The sequence below is a fragment of the Salvia hispanica genome, chromosome 5, assembly GCF_029641045.1.
Source record: "Salvia hispanica isolate PSC_SH4W2 chromosome 5, Shi_PSC_v1, whole genome shotgun sequence".
Taxonomy (NCBI): Eukaryota; Viridiplantae; Streptophyta; class Magnoliopsida; order Lamiales; family Lamiaceae; genus Salvia; species Salvia hispanica.
Window position 1 is genome coordinate 35909504 of NC_142696.1, and position 23657 is coordinate 35933160.

At 37.2% G+C, this 23657-nt stretch overlaps 3 protein-coding genes across 9 annotated transcripts; 2 read left to right on the top strand and 1 right to left on the bottom strand.

Moving 5' to 3' along the window:
* The first annotated feature begins 2655 nt into the window (after positions 1 to 2655).
* On the top strand, positions 2656 to 11893 carry LOC125187775 (putative serine/threonine-protein kinase SIS8). 6 transcript variants are annotated; one of them, XM_048084409.2, is made up of 14 exons: positions 2659 to 3765; positions 4667 to 4793; positions 4998 to 5104; positions 5557 to 5660; positions 5863 to 7124; positions 7223 to 7263; positions 7792 to 7860; positions 8104 to 8204; positions 9130 to 9208; positions 9308 to 9406; positions 9487 to 9555; positions 10734 to 10783; positions 10899 to 11075; positions 11447 to 11893. In XM_048084409.2, exons 1-14 carry the CDS (start codon positions 3286 to 3288, stop codon positions 11577 to 11579), a joined length of 2898 nt encoding a protein of 965 aa, XP_047940366.1. In that variant the 5' UTR covers positions 2659 to 3285; the 3' UTR covers positions 11580 to 11893. The 6 variants fall into 6 exon arrangements, 5 of the variants coding, with proteins under 5 accessions (XP_047940367.1, XP_088914492.1, XP_047940365.1 ...); XM_048084408.2 differs by having other exon boundaries at positions 2658 to 3765; positions 4667 to 5104; positions 5863 to 7106; XM_048084407.2 differs by having other exon boundaries at positions 4667 to 5104.
* Positions 11894 to 12224: 331 nt separating this feature from the next.
* LOC125188471 (uncharacterized) lies at positions 12225 to 15683 on the top strand. 2 transcript variants are annotated; one of them, XM_048085326.2, is made up of 10 exons: positions 12225 to 12446; positions 12533 to 12602; positions 13637 to 13704; positions 14054 to 14115; positions 14277 to 14358; positions 14444 to 14677; positions 14782 to 14910; positions 14998 to 15059; positions 15148 to 15258; positions 15428 to 15683. In XM_048085326.2, exons 1-10 carry the CDS (start codon positions 12396 to 12398, stop codon positions 15468 to 15470), a joined length of 912 nt encoding a protein of 303 aa, XP_047941283.1. In that variant the 5' UTR covers positions 12225 to 12395; the 3' UTR covers positions 15471 to 15683. The 2 variants fall into 2 exon arrangements, with proteins under 2 accessions (XP_047941283.1, XP_047941284.1); XM_048085327.2 differs by having other exon boundaries at positions 12226 to 12446; positions 15434 to 15683.
* Positions 15684 to 16399: 716 nt separating this feature from the next.
* Positions 16400 to 22458, bottom strand: GC2 (golgin Putative 2). The gene is made up of 10 exons (XM_048085325.2): positions 22183 to 22458; positions 20300 to 21415; positions 18928 to 19038; positions 18461 to 18520; positions 18131 to 18188; positions 17823 to 17866; positions 17652 to 17744; positions 17295 to 17420; positions 17118 to 17165; positions 16400 to 17034 (listed from the first exon to the last, which is right to left on the bottom strand). The coding sequence occupies exons 1-10, from the start codon at positions 22234 to 22236 to the stop codon at positions 16669 to 16671; spliced, it is 2076 nt and encodes a 691-aa protein (XP_047941282.1). The 5' UTR covers positions 22237 to 22458; the 3' UTR covers positions 16400 to 16668.
* Positions 22459 to 23657: the final 1199 nt, after the last annotated feature.

Below are 23657 nucleotides of genomic sequence, written 5' to 3' on the forward strand. Positions count from 1 at the left end.
ACAACTCATAGCACTCCCAGAAGTGGAACTCTTTGTACGTCCCCGCCAAGGGGAACTGACTCTCGGCTATCCTCCGGGCGTCCTCCTCATTCTGCCCACTAGTGAGCTGACGGAGGGCGTTGGCGTACAACGCCGAAAAACGGCCGACCGCGGCCCTGATGCGCTCCCACCCCTTCCGGACCTTCTCCCCGCTGAAGTCCTTCCCGTGCGGGCAATGCCTCCTGTAGGCAGCTCTAATCTTCGCCCACATGTTGACGACCCGCTGGTTGTTCGCAACCAGCGGATCGTCGCACACCTCCAACCACCCCCTGGCCACCCCAGCGTACTCATCCTCCGTCCACTTCCTCCGGCCGGGGATGTCGTCAACAACGAGCTGCGACGACTCGCCGACCGCCTTGGCCTTCCCCCTCGTCTTCTTCTTCTTCGCCGCGGCCCGCCCCACTGGAACGGGAGTGTCCGGATCGCCGAGATCGATCCCCATGTCATGCAATGACATAAGGTCATCGCCAGTGAACTGCGTCTCCATTGGGGTTGACGTGTGAGACGAAGCCGTCAAAAAATCCAGAGTGGGACGATAGACCGTGTCCCCCCCGGGTGACCCCTGCATCCCGGGATGCATACCGTGCTGCATCCCCCCTGCATCCCTCCCTGCCACATCATCCCCATCATCTGCTGCAGCATCTGCTGCTGCATCTGGATCATACCTCCCCACCCCGGCGCTGACTGCCCGCCGCTCCCCTGCCCCCCGCCCGACATCCCCCACGGCATACCCCCAGGGTTCCCCCCCCCGGCATCCCCCCCCGGCGCACCGGCCATCATCCCCATCAACTGCCCCCAAGGGACGTTAAACCCTGGGCCCTCTGCCCGCCCATCTGGCCCCATCCAAATCCCACAGGTACCGTGGGAGTCTGAGATCCGCTCGTCGCTGGACTGGACTCGTTGTTGTGATCTATTGCTCGATGATGCTCTTGTACAGAAAGTTAGAGAGAGAGAAAACTCGTTAAAACAACTGGTGCAAATGAAAATGAAACTAAAATCGCGTTTATATAGGTTTTTTTTTTAAAAAAAAACAAAATTCGGCACTGGCCGATCGGGCCGCCACAATGGCGGCCAGCGCATCGGCCAGCCCACGCCGACCCGCTCGCCGATTTCCCGCTGGCTGCCTCCAATGGTTCGGCTAGCCGATCGGCCAGCGCCGCGAATCGACTAGCCGATCGCTAGCCGACCATTTGAGATGCTCTAAAATCCTCACGAAAATTGTGATTGCGGCTTTTAAGTGAGATAAATACATATTGTTGTGCTTATAAGTAGTTTTTAAGTTTAGGCAAAAAAGTTGCCATAAAGTCAAGATTGAGGTTATAATTTGAAATTAACTTTATTTAAAATAATAATGAATTGTTAAATTAAAATTGAGGAACAGCTTTAGTTTTTGTTGAGATATTGAACAGTAATGCTAGCAGTAGTAGTATTATTTTACTGGAGTACCAAATTTTAAACACTTAAACACTTTAGACACCACTTTGCAAATGACAGTTCCAAAGCTCTTCTATTTCACCAACTACACATTCTCTACTGCACATTCACTAAATTCAATGTGGGTAGATCTAGCTATGGGATTGAATCTCCATACAATTTTACATTTTGTATATTTAAACTTTTTTGGGGTAAAATTAGACAATTCCAATTTGTTCAGCTTGACCTACTCCCTTTTCATTTACTTATTTATTTAATTTTAGTTAAATAATTAAATTAATCTTTAACTAAATTAATTAAGATATTCTAATTAAAAATATAGTAAATTATTAATTAGTTACGTTTGTTCTATAAAAGTAGTGCACACTGCATTTCTAGGTGTTCCTAAAGTAATGCATACTATTTCTTAAATTTTCATTTCTGACACAATTCCATTATTTTTAGCCTTATTTGTAATTTATTTACAAAAACATGTCCCACCATTATCTATCTACGCTAAATGAGTAATTAAATGAGATTCATTTTTCATTAAAATTCATGTCACAATTAGCTTACAATTTTTATGACATTGAGATTTTTTTTTTGAAATTAAGAAAATATTTTGAAATGATATAATCACGAAATACTACTCCCTCCCCCCGACCAAACTATGCCACCGTGCTAAAAAGTGAAAATTATAGAAATTTTAAATGATTGAGCTTCCTAACCTTGTAAATTGTGTTATCTATATACTCTTTGAATCTAAAAACTTATGTTAACAAATCGAGATATTTTTAAAATGCACTAAATTACAAAGTACTACTACTAGTATTCAGTAATTTTATACTCATATTACTGAGTACTGATTTTACTGTACTTCAAAAATACAGTACGGTGTTTGAATCATAGAGTGAATAATTCAACACTAAATTTAAAAAATAAATTTATTAATACATGCAGTGCAATGCAGTAAAATAGAAGTGAACTCACGGTAAGACTGTAAAAAAAATGCAGTATATGATGATGTAATGCAGATAGACATTGGAAATTTTCAGGATCAATTCATATTTAATTTTCTTGATGTGGATTTAAAATGAAATTTGAGTAGAGAATTTAGTTTTGGATTGATAGTGAGAGGACAAGTTGGAGTTGAGTTTTGGTTCGTATAAAGAAAAGAGGTGAAAAGCGGTATACAATTATGTGGTAGAAATGGTTCATATTGTTGAAGGTCCTACTCCACTTCCCACTTGCTCAGCTCTTTGCTGTCTCACTGCACCTGCATATGCGTAGGCCTCTTTTTCCATATTGACCAATTGCATCTTTTTCCTCTATTTTTAATTCTCTCTCTCTCTTCACACAATTCAAGATTGTAAAATTGACTGCACTTCATTTGACTCTCTCTCCTCCCACCCCACCTCTGAGAAGTTATTCAATTTTTGATCTGGAGATTGGAAAGAAAAGAAGCAATCTTTATATTGTTTCACCCAAGTTGTTAGTGTACTTATGTACTTTTTGGGTTTTGCGAGGCTGTAACTGTGGTTGGTATTCTATTGATTTTTGGGTTTTTGCTATTTTATGAGAAAAAGGGTTCTTGCTACTATTATCGTGCAGAAGTGAGGTTTAGTAGTGATTTTATTGGTGTTAGTGGGATTTTCTGTTGAATACTTGGATATGGCAAAAAGGGTTCTTTGAGGGAGCTGGGAATTTGCAATTGTTGATGTGAAATTGGTGTTTTTATTGATAAAGATTCATGCTTGGGTTGAGGCCATGGAGAGATTTATGCAGAGGTTCTTGTTTCTTTAGCATTGACTTCCTTAGCTTAGGTGGGAAGAAATGAAAAACTTTCTGAAGAAACTTCACATAGGATCCAATCAATCTGAGGACGCAGAGGGCTCTTCAACATCATCAAGGGTTACTAGATTGAGTGATGGTGCACCAAGTGTTAAGCTATCCCACTCTAAGTCAGAGCACAAGCCGTTTTCAACGATTTCGGGGTGGTTGAACTCTGTTACTCATAGGCATAGCCCTAGTCCTCCATCTTCATCTAACGTGACAAAGGGGGAGAGAATGGAGCCCTCTGATTCTGTGGGGAGCAGTAGCTTGGATGCTGCTTTGGATGCTGTGAGGCCTGATTCGGGCTCTTCTAACTCAAGGGAGAATGATATTGAGGAGGAGTATCAGATTCAGTTGGCTTTAGAGCTAAGTGCAAAGGAGGATCCTGAGGCTGTGCAGATTGAGGCTGTGAAGCAGATCAGTTTGGGCTCTTGTCATCCTGAGAATACACCGGCTGAAGTTGTGGCTTATCGTTATTGGGTATGTTTTCGTGTTCATGGTTTGTAATGTTGATTGTTGTTGAGCATTTTGCATTCTTGGTGTACGTGTAGATGTTGAATGGATTAGGAATAGTCCATGGCCGTTTTTAGAAAACTGTTTAGAAATGCAAATTCTGGATATATTAAGGTAAGAAACTACTTATGTCTAGGCTGAGATGAATTGATAAATAGTTTGTGGAGATGAAGACTCAAGTTAAAATCAAGACATGCCTCTTTAATTTCATACATATCATTGTTGTTTAGTGTTGGAATGCAAAACCATACTCAAATAGATGACATAAAAGAATGGGGAATATATAGACTGATTATGAGTTGAAGACTGCATTTGGCTAAGAGTGATTGTATAACATATAGTAGCCTACCCTAGCCATATAGCATTATGCAATGAAGGACAATTGGGCTCTTTTTTTACGAGTCATGAAGAAATTTTCCCTCTTCTAGTCACATCCTTACGAATCAGTCGGTTTTAATCTGATGGAGTGGCTCCGATGAGAGGCCATTCTTTCATGTGCTCATTTATTTTCTTGAAAATGTAACATTTAGATATTTTTTTCACTCTCCTGTATCCTGTTTCACAGCATGTAACCATTATTTGCAGGAGAGAAATTTCTATATTCTTCAGGCAAAAATGATCATGTACATTTTAAACACAGGCTTCTTAAATAGTCTCTTAGTTAAAGAACACTGGAGATCTATTCTCAACGACAATGTTCTATAACCCTATCTCGTTGCGTGTTTTTGAAGATGCTTCTTCAAACTTTGTTTGCTATCTGATCTGTTCTCGACTTCAAGGAAGATATATATTGTTGTTGTATATGCATGATCCTCTCTGCTCTCCTTTCTAACATATCTCATATTCTAGATTTATCCATGCTTCACAGAATTACAATGCCCTTAGCTATGATGACAAGATTCTGGATGGGTTCTATGATCTTTATGGCATCGTGACCGGCTCCATGTCGTCTAGAATGCCTTCCCTTGTGGATCTGCAAGCAACGCCCTTATCAGGTGATATTAGTTGGGAAGCCATTCTTGTAAATAGACAATCTGATTCAAACTTGTTGAAACTCGAGCAGAAAGCCATCGAAATTGGATTCAGAGTAAGGTCACATTCTATTAATTCTGTAAACCACAGTACAGTGCGAAAACTTGCTACTTTAGTTTCCAATCACATGGGAGGGCCAGTTGGTGACCCCGATGACATGTTGGCAGCATGGAGAAATCTCAGTCATACTTTGAAAGCAAGGCATGGGAGCATGGTTTTGCCTATTGGTTCTCTGACTGTTGGATTGGCTCGTCACAGGGCATTGCTATTTAAGGTATGCAATGATTTTATTATCGAGAGTTTATTATTTTTATTTTGTTGCAATACACATAGCGATTCATTTCCCTTTTCTGACTATCGAGGCAGTTACATCTTGTCAACATAGTTTAAGCTCTATTGATTCCTGTTTGTTTTTCATTATGGAGCTAAGTCCAATTAAGAATCCAGCGAGGTGATTCATCATTTCATCGTCGGATTCTGTACTGTGGGGTATAACCACACTTTTCTTTCAAGTTGAGTATGTTTTAAGTGAAAACGTGAGTTGGGGATATTTTTTGGAAAATGCTGAAAGTTTGGGGTACAAGCTATGACTAACCATAAAATAAATAAGCACGAGCATATAACACCAGCAAAGGATGTGCAAAGAATATAAGAAATGACCGATCTTTAAGGATAACGAACATTCAACTTTAACCTAATATCTTGTCTATATGGCATGTTGTGCAGGTTTTGGCTGATTTTTTTGGAATTCCTTGTCGCTTGGTGAAAGGACCACAGTTTACTGGTTCTGACGACGTGGCAGTGAGCTTCGTGAAAATTGATGATGGGAGGTAAGTGCTATTTATACATGTTTTAACCACAGTCAGAACCACATTCGTTTCTTGATCTCAATTCGTTTGTCTTAACGCTGCTGCTTTCAGAAGAATCTCTGAAAGTTCCTAGCATATGATATGATAGTGTTTCCAAATACATTCACTAACTACTGTGTGATTAATTAGTGATCCTATCCTAAGATGTCGAAACGTGGTTCAGGGAATACATTGTTGATTTGATGGCCGACCCTGGTACACTTATTCCTTCTGATGCAGCAGGGGCCAATCCTAACTACGAAGACTCGTTTCTCCCCGTCTACCCAGTGTCTAAAAATGATGGTCCTTCTCACTGGCCTTTGTCTAGTGGCAGAACATCCAGTGCACTTGACAAGAAATCGGATTTTGGTATATTGGATCAAAGATCCAAATTCAGGAATAGTATCCCTGAGGGAAGGGAATTGACGGATGAAGGTGAAAGTAAACCATCAAGTGCTTTAGTAGAGCTGCCGATGAAAGGCCAAGGAGGATCTCACCAGTGCGTTTATGGTTCAGATGTGAAGATAGAGCCGGCACTGGAAACCTCTACCAGGCCGAGTCACACACACGCAAGATCTCCATCCTGGACAGAAGGAGTTAGCTCCCCAGCTGTTCGGAAAAAAAAAGTGAAGGATGTTTCAAAATACATGATCGAGGCTGCCAAAGAAAATCCACAATTAGCTCAGAAGCTCCACGATGTTCTGCTTGAGAGTGGCGTCGTTGCGCCTCCGAATTTGTTCACTGAAGCATACACAGAACAGTTGGATATGCCGCGGTCGGAGGTCAAGTCCGCGATGCAAGAATATGATAGCAAAGGATCTGATGACAAACTTAAAGGAAAGGGTTTCCATTATGATCGATCTTTTCTCCCTCCCCTGCCTCATCAGGTTTCGCATCCTAGAGGCAGTTTGGATAAGCATCCACATCTCCAGTTAGATCTAAAAGAATCTAACAAACACAATCTTTCCTTGGATTCCGAAGCAACTCCTGTAAAATACACAAAAAACGTTCCGGTTGCTGCTGCAGCAGCAGCAGCTGCTGCGGTTGTTGCCTCTTCGATGGTAGTTGCTGCTGCAAAGGTAAGCAGTGATTCAAAACTTCAGCTTCCCGTCGCAGCTGCAGCTACTGCAACAGCAGCAGCTGTAGTAGCAACTACCGCAGCTGTTACAAAACAGTATGAGGCTCTGGAATCTGCTGTTCATTCAGCGGATAGCCCTGGTGAACTTAGTCCGACAGTGGGTGTCAGAAGTGATGTGGACATTGCTGTTCATGAACGAGGTAGTGGTGACAGAGGACATGGAGGTTCGGGACCGAGTTCTGGAGGTGAGAGGATATCGGATAGATCCACGGAGAATGAAAGTTCAAAATCTGATTCAACATTAGATGATGTAGCGGACTGCGAAATTCCTTGGGAAGATATCACCTTGGGTGAGCGTATCGGGCTTGGTACTAAATCTTGCATTATGTTTGTCCAATTGTTTTGTTGTACTTACAAATGATTGATTTCTCTTGGACAAAACGAATAATATACTTCCTTATTGTAGGATCTTACGGTGAGGTATACCATGGAGACTGGCATGGAACTGTGAGTTTCTCAAAGCCTATCTGAGGGTTTTAATTTCTTTTATTTTATACAAATGGAAAATAGATTCATTAATCCAAAAATCCTGCATTTCGTGAAAAAGTTCTGGTAGATTCATTTTGTTATTATTTAATTTTTCTTTACTCAAACTTGGCCATTCATGTTGCTTTCTTGTCCCTCTTTTGCCTTCTTGACATCTCATCCTGCATTAAATAAGGGTTTGTTAGCTTTGTCTCTTGAAGTGTTGGGCTCTCTGTTCCCTTTATCAATACGTAAAATCATTATTGAACCTCAATTATGATATTTCTCTATGAACCATAGAGTTGTCTCGATGGTGGTCTAAGTAGTAGTGTTGTTGTTTCTGAAGCAAAGTCTTCAGGCGATTGCCATTTATTTTCATCATGGTTCCTTAAGTATAATTTGTTTTCATCATGCCTCTGTTTTTATGTGCTATATTTTGAGTTATTACAAGCCTTATTATATCGCAATTTAATCCTAGAAGATGAGTATTTACACAATTTCAATTTGTAGGAAGTTGCTGTTAAGAAGTTCCTTGACCAAGATATTACCGGTGAATCTCTCGAGGAATTCAGAAGTGAGGTAATCTCCCTATCTAATGGTTTCTCACTTCATAGTTGCAAAGGTCAAAGAAGTTTCTTGTACCAGTATTAGCTTTAAAATTATTTTTCACACTTTGACTTGTATATATCAAAGCTACAGTCCCTACTTTACTGATCTTGCAGCGCCGACTCCACTCTATGTTCTCGTTCTATTTTATTTCAGGTTTTCATATTTACTTGAGATGTTTTAATGACCTGACATGCATATTTTCTGGTTTCCAAGGTCCGCATCATGAAAAGAGTCAGACATCCAAACGTTGTTCTCTTTATGGGAGCTATTACTCGACCTCCAAATCTCTCAATTATTACAGAGTTTCTCCCTAGGTATGCTAAGATCCTTTGAACTTCCAGACCGTGAAGATTGATGTTGTTGTAATTTCTATTTTTTTGGGTTTGTGATATTAAAACCTGTTTGTTATTTTTTGTCTACTTCCTATGAAACATACATTTAAGAACCATCTTCTGTCATTCCAAGCTTTGACCACTTAAACATGAAACAAATATAAATTGTCTAATCAAGCACCGTTCCCTAATCTAATGTGAGTGAGGGCAGCAAGATAGGACTAACAAAGATTGACATGTCCCTAGTATCTCTGGTAAGATAGGTCCTTTATTTTTTTGTTGGGGTAATTGCGCTTGGATACACGAACTTTCTCCCAATTCTAGGTTTGCACATGAAATAAAAATCATGCGTCCATTTACACAAACTTTCAGTTGTTTAATTTTGCACTGATACAGTACTCAGGTTCGCCGGAGATAACTAACTTCTTTCGTCACCGCTGTTTCTTCTCCCTTACACAGCTGCTTGATTCTTCTTCCATGCATCATTTACCTTTTTTCTCTTTGTACATTTCATGTGTACAACTAGAAGTGGTGAAAGTTTGTGAATTTGGCGCAGTTACCTTTTTTCTCTTTGTACATTATTATTTGAAAAATGAAGGGTTCAATATAAAGCAAAGACAAAACTAGTGTTTAGAGCAATGCCCTAAAAAACTGAAAATTGAGATTATGAAAAGCATGCTTGACTTAACAGATGCCCATCTCTCTTAAAGCAATCAAGTTAAACAAAGTTTTCTGTATATATAAGTTTATTTTCTACGGTTAGTCGACTCTAGGGGATAAAATTGATGAATTTATTGCAGAAAAAATGGTTTTTCTGAATTTTGCTGTCATTTTTTTCTCTCTATCAAATTATACACATCACAAATTTATAAATGGTTTTTATTTGACGAATTCTTTATTTGGTCAGAGGTAGTTTATACAGATTACTTCATCGCCCAAACAATCAACTAGATGAGCGTAGACGGTTGAAGATGGCTCTTGATGCTGTATGCAAACTATTTTCTATTTTGCATTTCATTTTTCTGTTTCTAAATAAGGGGAATGTGCTAGCGCCTAGCGCTAATAAAAGACACTTGATGTGACAGGCTCGAGGAATGAATTATTTGCATAATTGCACTCCTGTGATAGTTCATCGAGATCTGAAGTCCCCAAACCTTCTCGTTGACAAGAACTGGGTAGTCAAGGTGATTTTCTCGTCACATAGTAATCATAAGTTACCGTGTTATTGTTTAATAACTAATCCATGTTATGTTTTCTGTAAAAGGTGTGTGATTTTGGATTATCGAGGATGAAGCACAGCACGTTTCTTTCTTCAAGGTCTACTGCTGGAACGGTAAGCTAGTCTTACGCTTTATTATGACGATTTACATTGTGATGCTATGTAAATTTTCTCAACTTGTCATATTTCTTTTCTGCATTGTAGATTTCGGGTCCTCTCGATAAATTGACTTGTTGCTGACTCTTTATTTCCTTTACCCTTGGTATATTAATGAGGTTTTGTGTTGTAATGTGTGTTCATTTCAATAGTTTTTGGATCTCTCCAATCGGGGTTGGCTTCTATATCGGTTGATGCTGCATTAAAAAAAATGAAAACATAATCAATTGTTATGCGTCGTTATATTTACCAGCCATTTTGTAGAAGGTAGCTCAATTGCTGTTGATCCTATTACTCAGGCTTTTGGTGAAATTTGATTGCCAAGGTTTGCCTTCGGAAGAGGTGGTCTGCTGTGATCTATGGTTTAAAAATGAATTTCAAATTCTCTATGTCTATATTTTGTTAGGAAAACACCGGCAGTTGATTCCAAGTGTCTTCATGTTTGCAGCACGAACATGTATTAGAATTTGGTAGGAAAACATTTTTTCTGTTTATGTTTGTCTTGAAGAGATCAGGTATCATAAATCAATGAAGCATGCATCTATTTGCAGTCCAAATTTCGTCCTAAGATAACTTATAGATCCATATCAACACTTGCACTGTGTTGTGCTGTTGATGTTAAGCTTATTTCCGCGCATAAATGTGCCATTCTGCAATATTATTGGTAGGTATTTCTTAATGGTTAATTTGTGAACCTTTTTATCATGAGAATGTGAAAACATTGCATTTAACATACAAAGTATCTGCCCGCGTATGTAATAGTATCTGCACTTTTGTGAGAACACCATAACAACATTTACACCTTAATATTATCGCGTTGCAGAAAATTTATGCATTTAGTGCAGATAAGTGTAGATACTTTATACATTCAGTCTCAACCTTCTCACTTAAAGAAGGTTATGTAATGTGAACCTTTCCCTTATTTGGTATCTTCATCGAACATTATATTTGGAACGAATCTTCTTGAGTTGTATGGTGCTGTTTGAAAAATTATTTCCCATGTCATTTGTTCTGTGCTTTGAGATACAAAATTGGTCATTGTTACATGACTAAGCGCGCTAGGCCAAACTCACCAAGGTTGACTAGCTCCCTTGAGCGTTAATGCTGCTAATTCTGAGCTTTTCCGTCTTGCTTAGGCGGAGTGGATGGCACCGGAAGTATTGAGAAACGAGCCATCAAATGAGAAGTATGCAGTCCCATCTTATTAAAATTGATTCAGCTATAATAATGTATGATAGTCTTAAGAATCACATGCTAGCTTCTCAACCTACATAATCTTATTAATGTTGATCAAAATGCAGATGTGACGTTTACAGCTTTGGCGTGATACTCTGGGAGCTCTGCACCATGCGGCAGCCGTGGGGAGGAATGAACCCCATGCAAGTTGTTGGTGCTGTCGGATTTCAGCATCGCCGTCTTGACATACCAGACGACATGGATCCTGTCATCAAAGACATTGTCTTGAGATGCTGGGAAACGTAAGTCCAACTACTTTTAGCCACTTTTGACAGCCATTTCTCGAGGAGTTAATATATCAATATAGCCATTTTTGCAGTGTAAAGATAAAAATAGCCACAAATATTAAAATGATAAAAACAGCAACTTTTTTGGGGCTTAAAGTATTGTTTGCCTTTAATTCGATTTTGATACTAAATTCACAACCGGATTTGTGGTTGTGAATAGACTAAATCTCTGCTTGATTGTGAATGTAATTCAATCAAACCTACTATTGGTTGTGAACAAGGAGTAAAACGGTATACTTAGTGGCTATATTTATCTTTACTATCTCAACATGGCTATGTTATTAGTACACATTTTTGCAAGAGAATGAAATACCTTTGTGTTGCAGAGATCCGAATCTACGGCCTACATTCGGTGAAATCATGGCTGCCTTGAAACCGCTTCAAAAGTCGATGGCAAGCTCACAAGCACCAAAAACAATGAGCAGGAGAAGTGTAAATTCGCAAGATAGAAGAAACTAGTGAGAGAAGCAATCAGCAGCAGAAAATTTTCCCTGGTTGAATGCCTGGCATTTTGCAGCCTTGCTTTGAGACATTATTTGAAGAAGTCAAGAAGATCACTTGTTTGAGTCAGTTAGATCTTTTTCTTTCTGCCTTTTTCTTCTTCTTGTTTCTGTTTTGTTACATGTATTTCTCCTTTTATATTCTTGGCTTTGTAATGCCACCTTCAAGCAAATTGTGCAGTTTGTTGTTGTAAATTCACCAGAAAATTGTTGTAATTATTGCTTGTTCAACTCTGTTTCAATTCATAATTGGACAGTTTCTGTTGTTTCAAATTAGAATGTCAAATTGAACCCAACCAAACTACTACAATGTATCGTTTCAATTTGGTTTCTGTAAAACTGTTTTAGTTTTTGGACTGATTTTGTGTTGAAAATCTATTAATCCAGTTGTTATATCAAGTTGGAACGACATATGAACTTAGAAGTTAAATTTCTGGTAAATCAAATTGACTCAATCAAATTACAAAAGTAAAAGTTTTTGTGTTAAATTAGTAAACGAAATTGCAATTGTATAAGAGAGTCAAGAAATAGGCCTTGACTGCTACTTTTCCACAGAAAAGCAAACAAAACAAGGTGGTTATTGATACAGCAGGCTCTTATAACTCTGGTTTGTCCTGAGCCACAAAATACCCAATCCCTTTCTTCGTGTATGCGAATAATAAAATGAAATTCAAAGCTTGCGAGTCCAAAAACAAGAACAATACTTTGTTACTACAATGATATGCGTTGTTGTTTATTAGTTGGAATTACAACTTAGAAGATCATCTATTCATTCATGGGAACCGTTATCGACTCCCATTTCTTGGCCCTCACTGCCATCGTCACTGTAAGTTCAATCTCCTCCACACACACGCGCGTTCAATTGGCGTGGTGGGCTTGCTCAAAATTGAATCTTTTTGTTGTTTTTTGCAGGTGGCTTATCAATTATTCTTCTTTGTGATCACAGCGCTTCTAAAATTTGATAAAGTCACTGACTTTGCAGGTGATTTTCATCAACGGCGGATCATAATTTTGAATTTTTTTGAGCTGATTATGTGTGCTTATTTATTTTCAACAGGCAATTGTCTTTAAATACATAGAGTTTAACTATATTTTGGTTTTGCACGTAAACTAAAAATTATGCCTTTCTTTCAATTTTCTGATTTCTTACATGATTGTCAGTTGCCTCCGAATTAATGATGAGGTGAATTCCTGAAATGACCTAAATGGTCGATGTACTAAACAATGTAGTTGGATGCTCTACACCATTTATGCTAGCCATGGTTGGATTAATTTGTTGGTAACTGATAACCGTGCGAAAGTATCATAACAAGTGAATGCTCTTGTATTTGGCTGCAGAAATTTTAGTTCATACACGAAACCAAAATTGGGTAAAAGTTTGTGTATTAGGCTATCACCTCTGTTTTCAAGTCTTTCGACTATTTGCTTGTTGCCTTAATCTGGAAGAAATAGAATTGAGTTGTTGGTATTTAATTGATCAAAAAGGGAATACTTATAATGGGAAAATGTTTTTGAATAGAAAGTTAGATGGCATGGATGGTTGATTATTCATTTCAAGATCAATTACTGGTTTCTTGGTAGGCTGCAAGCTCTACTTTTCGTGTACATTTTGTTTTCGTGACCATGCAAAAATCAGAACAATGTGTGAAGCTTATTTTGTAATAAGTTGTAGTAATATCTCCTACAAAATGGGAGATAGTATAGTATAGTGAAACTGAAGTGCAAAGCTGCGTTAGATATCAGTTTGTTTTCATGTTACAGCATCATCTGTCTCGAGACCAGATAAGGAAACTGTGTTTTTTGTGGCTAGGATGAGATGTTTACAACTTAATTTGATATTGAACACAAATGCCAAAGTCCAACTTGTTACTTCAAATCTGAATCTTGATAACTATGTAAACAAACAGGATCAATGTTATGGATTCAGAGAATGAAATTTTCTTCTACTGTTTATAGTGATTTCTTATGACTTGTGGTCTTGTTCACCATTACTGATCATCTACTTGCATTGTATAGGTAGCACAAATTTTGTGATACTTGCTATCCTTACCTTGGTTGTGAAAGGATCATGGTACTTCCGGCAGGTAAATGCTTCCGTTTTAAAGTTTTTTCATTCGTATGATGTGGATACACCTTTGTATGGCTACAAGATTAAATTTAGCATATGATAAGTATGAGAAGGACATACTGATATTTCTGGGCGTAAGGGAATAAGATAAGTATATGCTGTATATATCGGCATTAGTGTCATGAGATAATAAAGAGTAAGACAATGGTATATAGTTGAGATACAAATAACATGCTGCAGATTAAGTTGAACTTCTCGGGATGGGGGAGAAACACGTCTTGAATTCTTTGATAAATTTGAACTAAACTTGATATTTTTTCTTCATCTTCTTTCTTTGAAATTGAGTTTCTTATCTTACTTTTCAGGTGATATTGTCCCTTCTTGTAGTTATGTGGGGCCTTCGTTTGGGGATTTTTCTATTAATGAGGTTTGTATACTTCATACTACCTTTTTTTGGTGACTCTAAGATGCTAAAATGTGTATGAATATATACAAAGTCAAAAGATTTACGCATAGCTTATATTCAACGTTATGAAGATTGAAACTCGCCTTTGATTTGAATTCACCCGTGCTCTTAACTTTGTCCAGGATACTGCAGTGGGGGGAGGATCGGCGCTTTGATGAAATGCGTGAAAATTTGGCAAAGTTGGCCGTATTTTGGATATTTCAGGTTTCTGTAACAATGCTTTGTTTCATTGTTTGGTTAGTTTCACCAGTCCTCGCGAGCTTTGTGAACTGATCTCCCTACTCTGCAGGCTGTATGGGTGTGGACTGTGAGTTTACCTGTGACAGTTGTTAATGCGAGCAGTCGGAATCCTTCCGTTGAAGCTGCGGATATTATTGGGTGGATCATCTGGTCTATAGGAATTTCCATTGAAGCGACTGCCGACCAACAAAAGTTAACATTCAAAAATTCTCCAGAGAATAGGGGCAAATGGTGCGATGTTGGAGTTTGGAAGTATTCTCGCCACCCCAACTATTTCGGAGAGGTGAGTCTACAAGTTTGAGTCTAAGTATCGATGATAATGGCAAATTTTCAAATTAATATTCTTGGATATTTGCTTTGTCACATGAATCTTCATGTGTTACTCAGATCTTCCTCTGGTGGGGAATCTTCGTGGCTGCAACGCCTGTACTAAAAAATGCAGAATGGCTCGTCATCCTTGGTCCAATATTCCTCACGTTACTGCTTCTTTTTGTCAGTGGCATACCACTGCTCGAGGTTGCTTCATTTACTCAATCCATTGTCCTCAACATTGATCCGAATTATCAATATCTACTGACTCAAAACATATCTTTATGCATACAGGAATCGGCCGACAAGAAGTATGGCAATGTTTCTGCATATAGGCACTATAAGAGAACGACGAGGTTGGTTGCAGTGTTGAACACTTTCTCCCATTTATACTGTTTTATTCCTTTCAAGTGAGGCATCTCAAATTTTTTCTTTTTGTCTCAGCCCTCTCATCTTGCTTCCTCCTGCGCTGTATGGAAGTATTCCGCAATGGTTCAAAACCACGTTTCTATTCGAGTTTCCTCTCTATAGTCGTGGTTTACCCCAAGAGACCTGGTGAGACTAGTCTACAGCTTATAATTAGACACCTATAGAACCAGATAGGTTTATAATGTTAGGGAAAATGTAGAAAGTATAGTGTTTGCCTCTTCTTGTTGTTGCTTTGCACTTGAAAAGCAAACTAATCTACTAGGCCTTTGATGTACTTCTCTTTTGCCTGTGTAAGGAGTAGAAGTCAGCCGGAGTCGTACGTGCAGAAGATCAGTTAAGCATTTACTATATCTTGACTCTATGTTAGGATCAGGTTTGTGATTTTTAGCCCCTTTCAAGGATGACTGTGTGACACACCTATTTTTTCAGTACTCAAAATTTCCGAAGTTGTTGGATTATGGTATGATTTAATTTGTAGAATTGTAAAAAAGAGTAAATGATATACATTGAAAAACTATAAATTTTTGATGATTGAAGACTATTTTTGTGAATCATGTTTGAATGATTAGAGATTTTTTTTTCTTCAACGAATCAATCGGTCCTGAGTGGTTAGAAGTAGAATTTGTGTTGATAAAGACCAATGCGCATATTTAATTAGGGGTACGTTTGGATTTGAAAATGAAATTAGTCAAGCTACAAAATTTCGTGTAACATCTATGAATGCTAGTATATAATATGTAGAAATGAGTGAAATTATCCCACGTCAGAAAAGTATCAAATTATTGGGGTCTGAAGATAATCATCTACGTTCAGTTTGGTGAAATTTGATAAATTTTAGTGTTATAAATGATGGGCGCATTCGGTAAATTTTACATTAGGATAGGTCACATAGATTAGTGTCTGATTATGAGTCTTGATCTTTTTACGTGATAGATCTAGTTTCAAATTGCATTGGGCTAAGTGAAGCCTTTTTAACAGTTTTCGACAATCGAATATCCTCCAAGGCGAAATGAAGTTCCAGTTCCAAGTCGTCCTAATTAGTTCACTCGTGTAATATTTGTTTCAGATTATATCTAGTGAAAGATAATGCAAAAAAAAAAAAAAAAAACTAAATTGGTCCATTGCTGGAATATAAACATGATGAAATTTGATCGGATTCCACGTTAATGAGAGAAATAATTATATTCTATATAATTTTATTATAGTAATGAATTAATAGGATATGAGACCTACTTAATAGTTAATAGTTAATAGTTAATATACATAGTAAAAATGAAATGAGATAATAATTAATAGCGAACAAATTAATGCATACTGCATTCGTTTCAAAAATACATGACAGTCAAAAAAATATAAGTAACAATTTTTTAAATCCTCCCCATGCATCACCCAGTGACCACTAGAACTATACCTTGGTGCAATGACTCGACATGTTCTATTCTGTACATTAATGTGTATCAAGTCGGGGGAAAATCCATTTAACTATACACAAGATCCCTTCTGATAAAAAATATTAATGCAAAAGTACACAATTATTCAGACACCTCCTCCAGTGTTGTTAATATTCTCCAGTGAGATGACGGCACCGGATCTAGAGTCGTCCGTGACCGGAGCATGCGACATCAGTATGTATACAACCCAGAGATGGAGGCACGCCAAGTATACAAGGGACCAAGCTCTGGCTGTTGAATTTCTTCGAAGGAACACAGCACCGGTGCAAAACAGTGAGTCCAGTTGTCGAACCAACGACCCAAACTGATGTTGACCAGATTGCATTCTCCCTTTCAATAAGGACCTGAACTTTGAGTTGGATAAGTGCCATGTACCTTGGTCCAGTTCATCCCTAGATGAGGTGCTCGGGAAATCAGCTGGCCCTTGCTCGTCCAACAATTTTGATACGGCCTGTAGTGTTTGATCCGAGGATTCAGAGACGCTATGAAAGTTCATCAGGATGCAGTTTTTAGATTGAGGATGAGTAGTATTACCTCGATCCTAAGAAGTAGCATAGCCTTCTCTGAAGATAGTGTTTCCACCTGATAGAGGTAACATTTATCCAGTCAGCAGCATAAATCGCCAAAAATGTAATCAGACGGATAGATGGCATTCGTGCAAATCAAAATCATACTGCCAATCGAACAGCTTATGAAGTTTGAGGCAATAACCTGAGCTTGCTTTTGAATCAAATGATCTGTCAACTGACTAAGCCTTCGCTTGAGCTCAATTTCAACTTCAGAAGGATCTTCTATTTCTCTTCTGGTTGTTTCAATGCTTATTTCCAGAGTCTTGGCCTGTATATATATGATAAGATTATTGGTATCAACTCAAGATGGAAATACTCATCTTATAGACAAGTACTTTGCATAAGCAGCAAATGTAAATCACAGACGTCTGTCAAACCTGTATCTTAGCATTACCGATGGCAGAATTTTGGTAAAAAAATTCTAGAAAGGTGCTTTCTAGAAGAATTTCAGAAAAAACTATGTCAGGCTTGCCCTTTATTTTCTTGTTGCAAAAAATACCTGAGTTTGCATTCTTGCTACTTTGTCAGTTACGAAAGAATATTCTGCCTCAAGCATCTCCATTTCAAACTCAGCACCTTTTGAAGCTCTTAGCTGCAACATCATAGGCATAAAACTAAATTAGAAGACAGCTTGCTGTCTATATATTGCAGAAAATGCAGGGATACTCACGGCATCACCATTTTGGTGTGTATTTGATATTTCTCTTCTCAAATCTACAAAGAGAAAAGAAAAGTTTAGATAGTGTTTTGTTATGACTTATGTCAAAAACAACATAAAGACAATTATGTTAGGAGGAAAAAAATAGAAATCTTGAAGAAATGGGATATGGGCTTTATGGGGCTGAAAGACATCACAGCCAAAAATTCAATAACTGTCCTAGACTATGATTAGGTTAGCACACGGATCAGGAACAAGCATAAGAATTTGCAGATACGGGACAATATAACTAAAAGAGAGCTCTGGGTCCAACAATGCACCTTCGAGAGTAGACTCTTTCACCTGAATTTGGTGACGAAGTTCAGCTATACGATCAGCCTACTCCAGCACATATAGATACAAGAAATTCAGTACAAAACTCCATCAAGTGCAAGATGCATACATATTGGCTAAATTTATCATCCATATAGCATTGGAGATACTTTACTGGTCCAGCACAGTATCTTTAATTTCTCAAGATATTGATGAATTAAATGTCTTCAAGACACTTTTACATACAGAAAAATAAAGAATACAAATAAATGCAAGTTGGCAAGAAACTAAAATTATTCTAGCCAGAATAAATGATCACACTGAAAGGCGTTAAATACCTCTACTTCAAGACTTTTTTGTACATTAGCAAAAGATCTTGCAAGATCAGCATTTAGACTCTGCAAAACAAATGCAATATAAAACTTAGATCATCATAAACAGAAATTTAAGCAGGAAACTATGGAAATCCAGAAATAAGTCCCATATAAGAATATTAGACAATGGTTATCAGGCCACCCCCAACCAACCACTGTCAATGCAGCCTCCTCCCATGCCAGATAAGAGAAACTGGGAGGAAAGTGCTTAATGTGAATGACATGTTTACATGCACACTAATTTAATAATCTCAAGCAAAAGAGAAAGTTACTACAAAAGCAAAAACCTAATAATACACACTAATATTTTCAGTAAAGACAATGACAGTATGACGGCCAAACACATCATATGTGCAGATATATGTGCATACTGACCATGCTTTACCACCATAAGAGTAAGTTCAAAGTACATTTTTGTAAGATTACAACACCTCAAGTTTTGCTAATCGTGCAAGGGCCTCCATACGAGTATTATTATGCTTCTGCTTCTCTAGCTCAACTGCATCCATGGTCTCCATCATTGTAGTCTGTAATTCTGAAGCCTGAAAAGGTTCAACTATTTACTACTTGCATTCATATGAAGAGATTCTTACAATGCTAAAAACAAAAAAATATCCTCTTCGAAAAGAAAATAACATATTACACATACACAAGACTGAAAAGACATAGCTAATAATACAAATTTACTGAAGAATGTTCCGTAAGCATATACTAAAAGACCATTATGTTGACGGTGAACTTTTCTACAATACAATAAGTTAATAGAATCATTTGCACTGTACTGAAAATAGATGTATTTGTTTATGCGTAAGGTAGATAGTATTTATTTTTTTAGCAGTCTCCCCAAGCAGGCAATTCAGGCTTTAACATTCCAAGGGCAGAGTGAGCATCACATATCATGATTAAAAAGTTTAATTGTCTGAAAATAGACATCAGATGATCTGCAGTTTTGCATTTTTATCACCTACTATCAAGTTTCAAGATAAGTAGCATTCAAGAAAGCCATTGAAACTATAAAGGAGTAACATAAATCAGTAATCGCTATCATTGCCTAGAAAATTATTAAAGAAAACATCTTGAAGGGGCTGAGGTCAACTGAGCAAACTCGAAAATTAACCAAGGGATGTTAGAACTTAGAACCAAGTCACCAACACGGCAACACCACAAACAATAGTGAAATAGCCCTTCATGGACAGCAGAAATTTTCCTAGTTAAACAAGATAAAGTCACTCAACAAAATCAGTAAAACTGATTAATAAGGTAAGCAAATATTCATCAATATCACTTGAGTAGCTTTTAAAACTAAAATGATGAAGGTGTCCAGCTGAGTTATTGATAATTGATAATCTATGTAATATGTCATAAAGCAGACTACGAACGATCCAGGAAGACATGTCGAGTCAACAAAATGAGACTGAAAATAGTAGCTTCTATTCCAATAAGAAAAATGGATATATGCACCTGAGCAAAGTTACGATATTCATAATATGATAATATCTAACAAACAAGTCCACATTATACAAAAGCTTATTTATGAATATTGTGGGCTCTGGTACAATGATCTCAGACTCATAGCAACATAGTTCACTACATCAATTAGCCTATACATTATATTCATACTACTTCACAGAGAGAAGAGCATGAACAAGAATTTGTGCAAACTATTGTGTATGGAGAAGAAGGATATCTGTTCACAAAGAAAGCAGCATTAGTTTCTAGAAAAGTACACAACAGAAGTCTGACAACAACAAAAGGAAAGGACTAGTCCAATCAAGTAATAAAAGTAGGAATCTTTCAAAGTACCTCCTGCACTTGTTGTATTGCTCGCTCTTCAAACATTTTCTCCAAACTCTGTTTCTCCCCCTCTAACCTAGCAACCATGTTCTCTCGTTCTTTAATTGCCTCGATTGCTTTTGCAGCTGCTTTCTCGGCCAGAATCTGTTGCTTTCTCTTTCTTCTTTCTTCCCTTTCTCTCTCACTCTCTGAATCTGATGATGATGTATCTGTCTCAGAATTAGAGTCTACCTCACTTGGTAATGGTAACACCTTCTTTTTAGAACTAGAACCCCTGGGACCAATTTTTGAACTAATAGTCCCACTAATTGCGGTTTCAGGCCTATCACTATCATTCAGTTCCACCTCCATATCCGATTTCTTGTCCAGGGAAACCGACGTCATCTGGGAAGAGGGATCATTATCATTTAACAAAATCAGCTTCTCTACATCTACAGTATCATTCACCCCCTCCAGTGTTCCTGATTTTGTTGTGCCAAACATAGGTGTCAGCATATCGTTTCTTTCGTTGGATTCACCTCCACTGCTTACGGACTGAAAGCTTATGGTTCTTGGAGTTGCATCCCCAACAATGCTCGTCTTCTCATTGGTATCAGCACTAGTGTTACTCTCTGACCCAACATTTGATTTTCTTGATCTCTTCAAAACTTCATTATTTCCAACCTTTTCAGTCCTGCCGTCTACCACAGACAGATTTAGTCCTTTCCCAGAATTGCCTGCCTTTTTCCCATTTTTCTTAAGGGCCCGAGTTACCGGTACCCGATTACTACCTTGTGATGTAACTCCTGCACCAGATACAGGCCTTTTATCTGGCACACTGAGTAACTCTGTCCAATCACTATCAGTTAGTCCTGGACTCAAGTTTGGCTTTGAATTCAAGTTCGGTGACCTCTCAGCTTCAACATTCTTGTTAACATCACTGTTACTTCTACTAAATGCACTTAAATCACGATTGTGACTGGGAGAAATACTTGGGCTAAGCACATTTTCTGGGCTTTTCTTCTTCAGCTGGTCCTTTATCAGTGATTTAGTTTCAGGAGATTTTGATGAAGTTTCAACAACCAATGGATCATCTATCGTCTCTTTTTCATTTTTTTTGAGTGAGTCAGCAGCTTGCTGGTCGATCTAAATCATCCAACAGATACGAAATATGTATCATGAAATAAGCACTCGACATTCAAGAAGTTATAACTCATAGAATCTACTTCCATTAAAAAATAATAGATCTTGATGTACAATAGAATAATTGTCATATACTCTTAAATGGTGTTGGTTCTTTCCCTACATACCGACATGAAATAGTAGTCTGCAATCTGTAAGTTCTACATTTTGCTTGATACAGCAAAATGTTCCTTAGTTGGAATCATATAATGAAAGTTAAATACACCTTTTTACTAACAGTGCGTTACAATATTATGCCAACTACAATCTCCTCACAACACCCTTTCTCAGTTTTGACAACAAAATGAATGTTGCCTGTTTCTAAATTTTCAGGAAGCCAAATACTTGTTGAGAATGATATAGTCATCGATCCAAACTTGTATGGCTTCTCAGCATGAACAAATTATGTCACTATTCAAATCTATCTTAGCCAAACGAATCATCCCCAAAATGTAGGGCATTTTGATAAAACTGAATTACAGTTCAATTTACATAAATTCCAGTTCTCATGATTCCAATCCCAATTTAACCAAATAACCTCGCCAGGCGAACTGCCAATAATGTAATGCGTCTATGATCCGTATGATATGAGTTGTCAGCTAAGAATGATTCATAACGATCCGAAATACATTCTGAATAACAATCAACAGCGCAAAACCAAGGGATGTAAATATTCAATAACCTAAAATTAAAAGGACACAGAAATGCGGATAGATTGATTGATTGATTACCTGTTGGAGTAGGGTTTCAGCGGCTTTGAGCTTCGAGGAGATCCAGTGAGCCATTGAGAGGCGTTGAATTCTCAGAGCATTAGTCGGGGCGCAGGGATCAACTTCGTTGAGTCACGGCGTATTTTAGCGAGGAGCATGTAAATTGTAAAGTCTCGGGATTTCAGCAGCATAGCGTGAATTGGGAGGAAGAAGATGATGTGGATTGTGGGTAGCTAAATTCACTTGTTAGGTGACGCTTGTCTCTCATTGCTTTGTGTGTCGGCTGTGACCCAGATGTGTCACGCCCATTCTTAATTTTGTATTCCTATTTAAATTAGGACTACTCATTAATTATATTTTCTATTAACCGATTTACTTTATCGTACTCTTTATAAAATATTAACTTCATATCTGATTTTTGAAATTTTATCAAATTCATCACCATATCTTTTTCTTTTTACAAAATTTTCAAATTCATCCCATATTTTATAAAAATACTATCAATTTTATGAAAATAAATTACATTTGACGTACATGAATAATATTTTAATTCATTTAAGGTACTTTTTCATTATTTTTTAACTTTTACCTTTTTTTACTTTTTTGCATTGAAGGGTATTTTAGTACATTTAAAGTATTTATATCTCTCTTTCTACTATAAATATAAGTTATACTCTCCAATCTAAAAGAATAGACAAATTTGTAAATCATACAGATTTTAATGTGTAATTATTAAAGTAAGAGATAAAAGAAAAATATAGTGGAAGTAGTGTGAAAGTGGATTGTGAAGTCCACATTAATATATTATTAAAAACTTTTCATGGTCTAATTTTGAAAGATGACCCAAAATATTAAAATTAGTCTATTTTTTCTCCACTATCTTCCAATTTATTTATGATTCTATCATCCTCTTCCTCTATATCTTTTCTTTATTTTCTTTCTTTCTTATTTATTTCATTTATCACTCTTAAATTCATTAAGTATACTCCACAAATAATTAATATTTCAAAATAATGAATGAAAGTAATAAAAAAATATTAATTTAAATAAGTAATGCTATTATATAATATCGTTAATAATGAGTAAAAATAAATGAAAAAAAACGTAAGTCTTTCAAATATAATTTTAGAAATATCTAATTGAAAGTAATGTATTAACTATAATAATATTAAATTTTGACAGTAAAAATAGGTATACAGACTGACAGGGGCGTAGCCAGAACATCATGCCACATGGGGCAAAATTATATCCATAGTAATTTTATGAATTTTAATAAGGGGACATTTAGTGAAGAAGTTGATATATATATAGAAATTTGTACCAAAATATAGAAGGATTTGTTGGGGGTGAGGGGCAATTGACACATGACCCATCTAGACAATGGCTAGCTCCGCCCCTTAATATAGATAATTAAATTTGAATATAACTATATAAATGAAAAAAAAATATCTAGTTGTATAGTATAATAAGGAGTAGTAGTATAATGATCTCTTTTT

Bases quoted from the DNA above. Each gene is read 5' to 3' on its own strand.
- LOC125187775 (XM_048084407.2), top strand. From the start codon at position 3,286: ATGAAAAACTTTCTGAAGAAACTTCACATAGGATCCAATCAATCTGAG. The intron at 8,205-9,129 runs GTATGCTAAGAT...TTATTTGGTCAG, and splicing joins ATTACAGAGTTTCTCCCTAG to AGGTAGTTTATACAGATTAC. The intron at 11,076-11,446 runs GTAAGTCCAACT...TTTGTGTTGCAG, and splicing joins GTCTTGAGATGCTGGGAAAC to AGATCCGAATCTACGGCCTA.
- LOC125188471 (XM_048085326.2), top strand. From the start codon at position 12,396: ATGGGAACCGTTATCGACTCCCATTTCTTGGCCCTCACTGCCATCGTC. The intron at 14,678-14,781 runs GTGAGTCTACAA...TGTGTTACTCAG, and splicing joins ACCCCAACTATTTCGGAGAG to ATCTTCCTCTGGTGGGGAAT. The intron at 14,911-14,997 runs GTTGCTTCATTT...TTATGCATACAG, and splicing joins GTGGCATACCACTGCTCGAG to GAATCGGCCGACAAGAAGTA.
- GC2 (XM_048085325.2), bottom strand. From the start codon at position 22,236: ATGGCTCACTGGATCTCCTCGAAGCTCAAAGCCGCTGAAACCCTACTC. The intron at 18,189-18,460 runs GTATTTAACGCC...GTGCTGGAGTAG, and splicing joins AAAAAAGTCTTGAAGTAGAG to GCTGATCGTATAGCTGAACT. The intron at 17,745-17,822 runs GTGAGTATCCCT...ATGATGTTGCAG, and splicing joins CACACCAAAATGGTGATGCC to CTAAGAGCTTCAAAAGGTGC.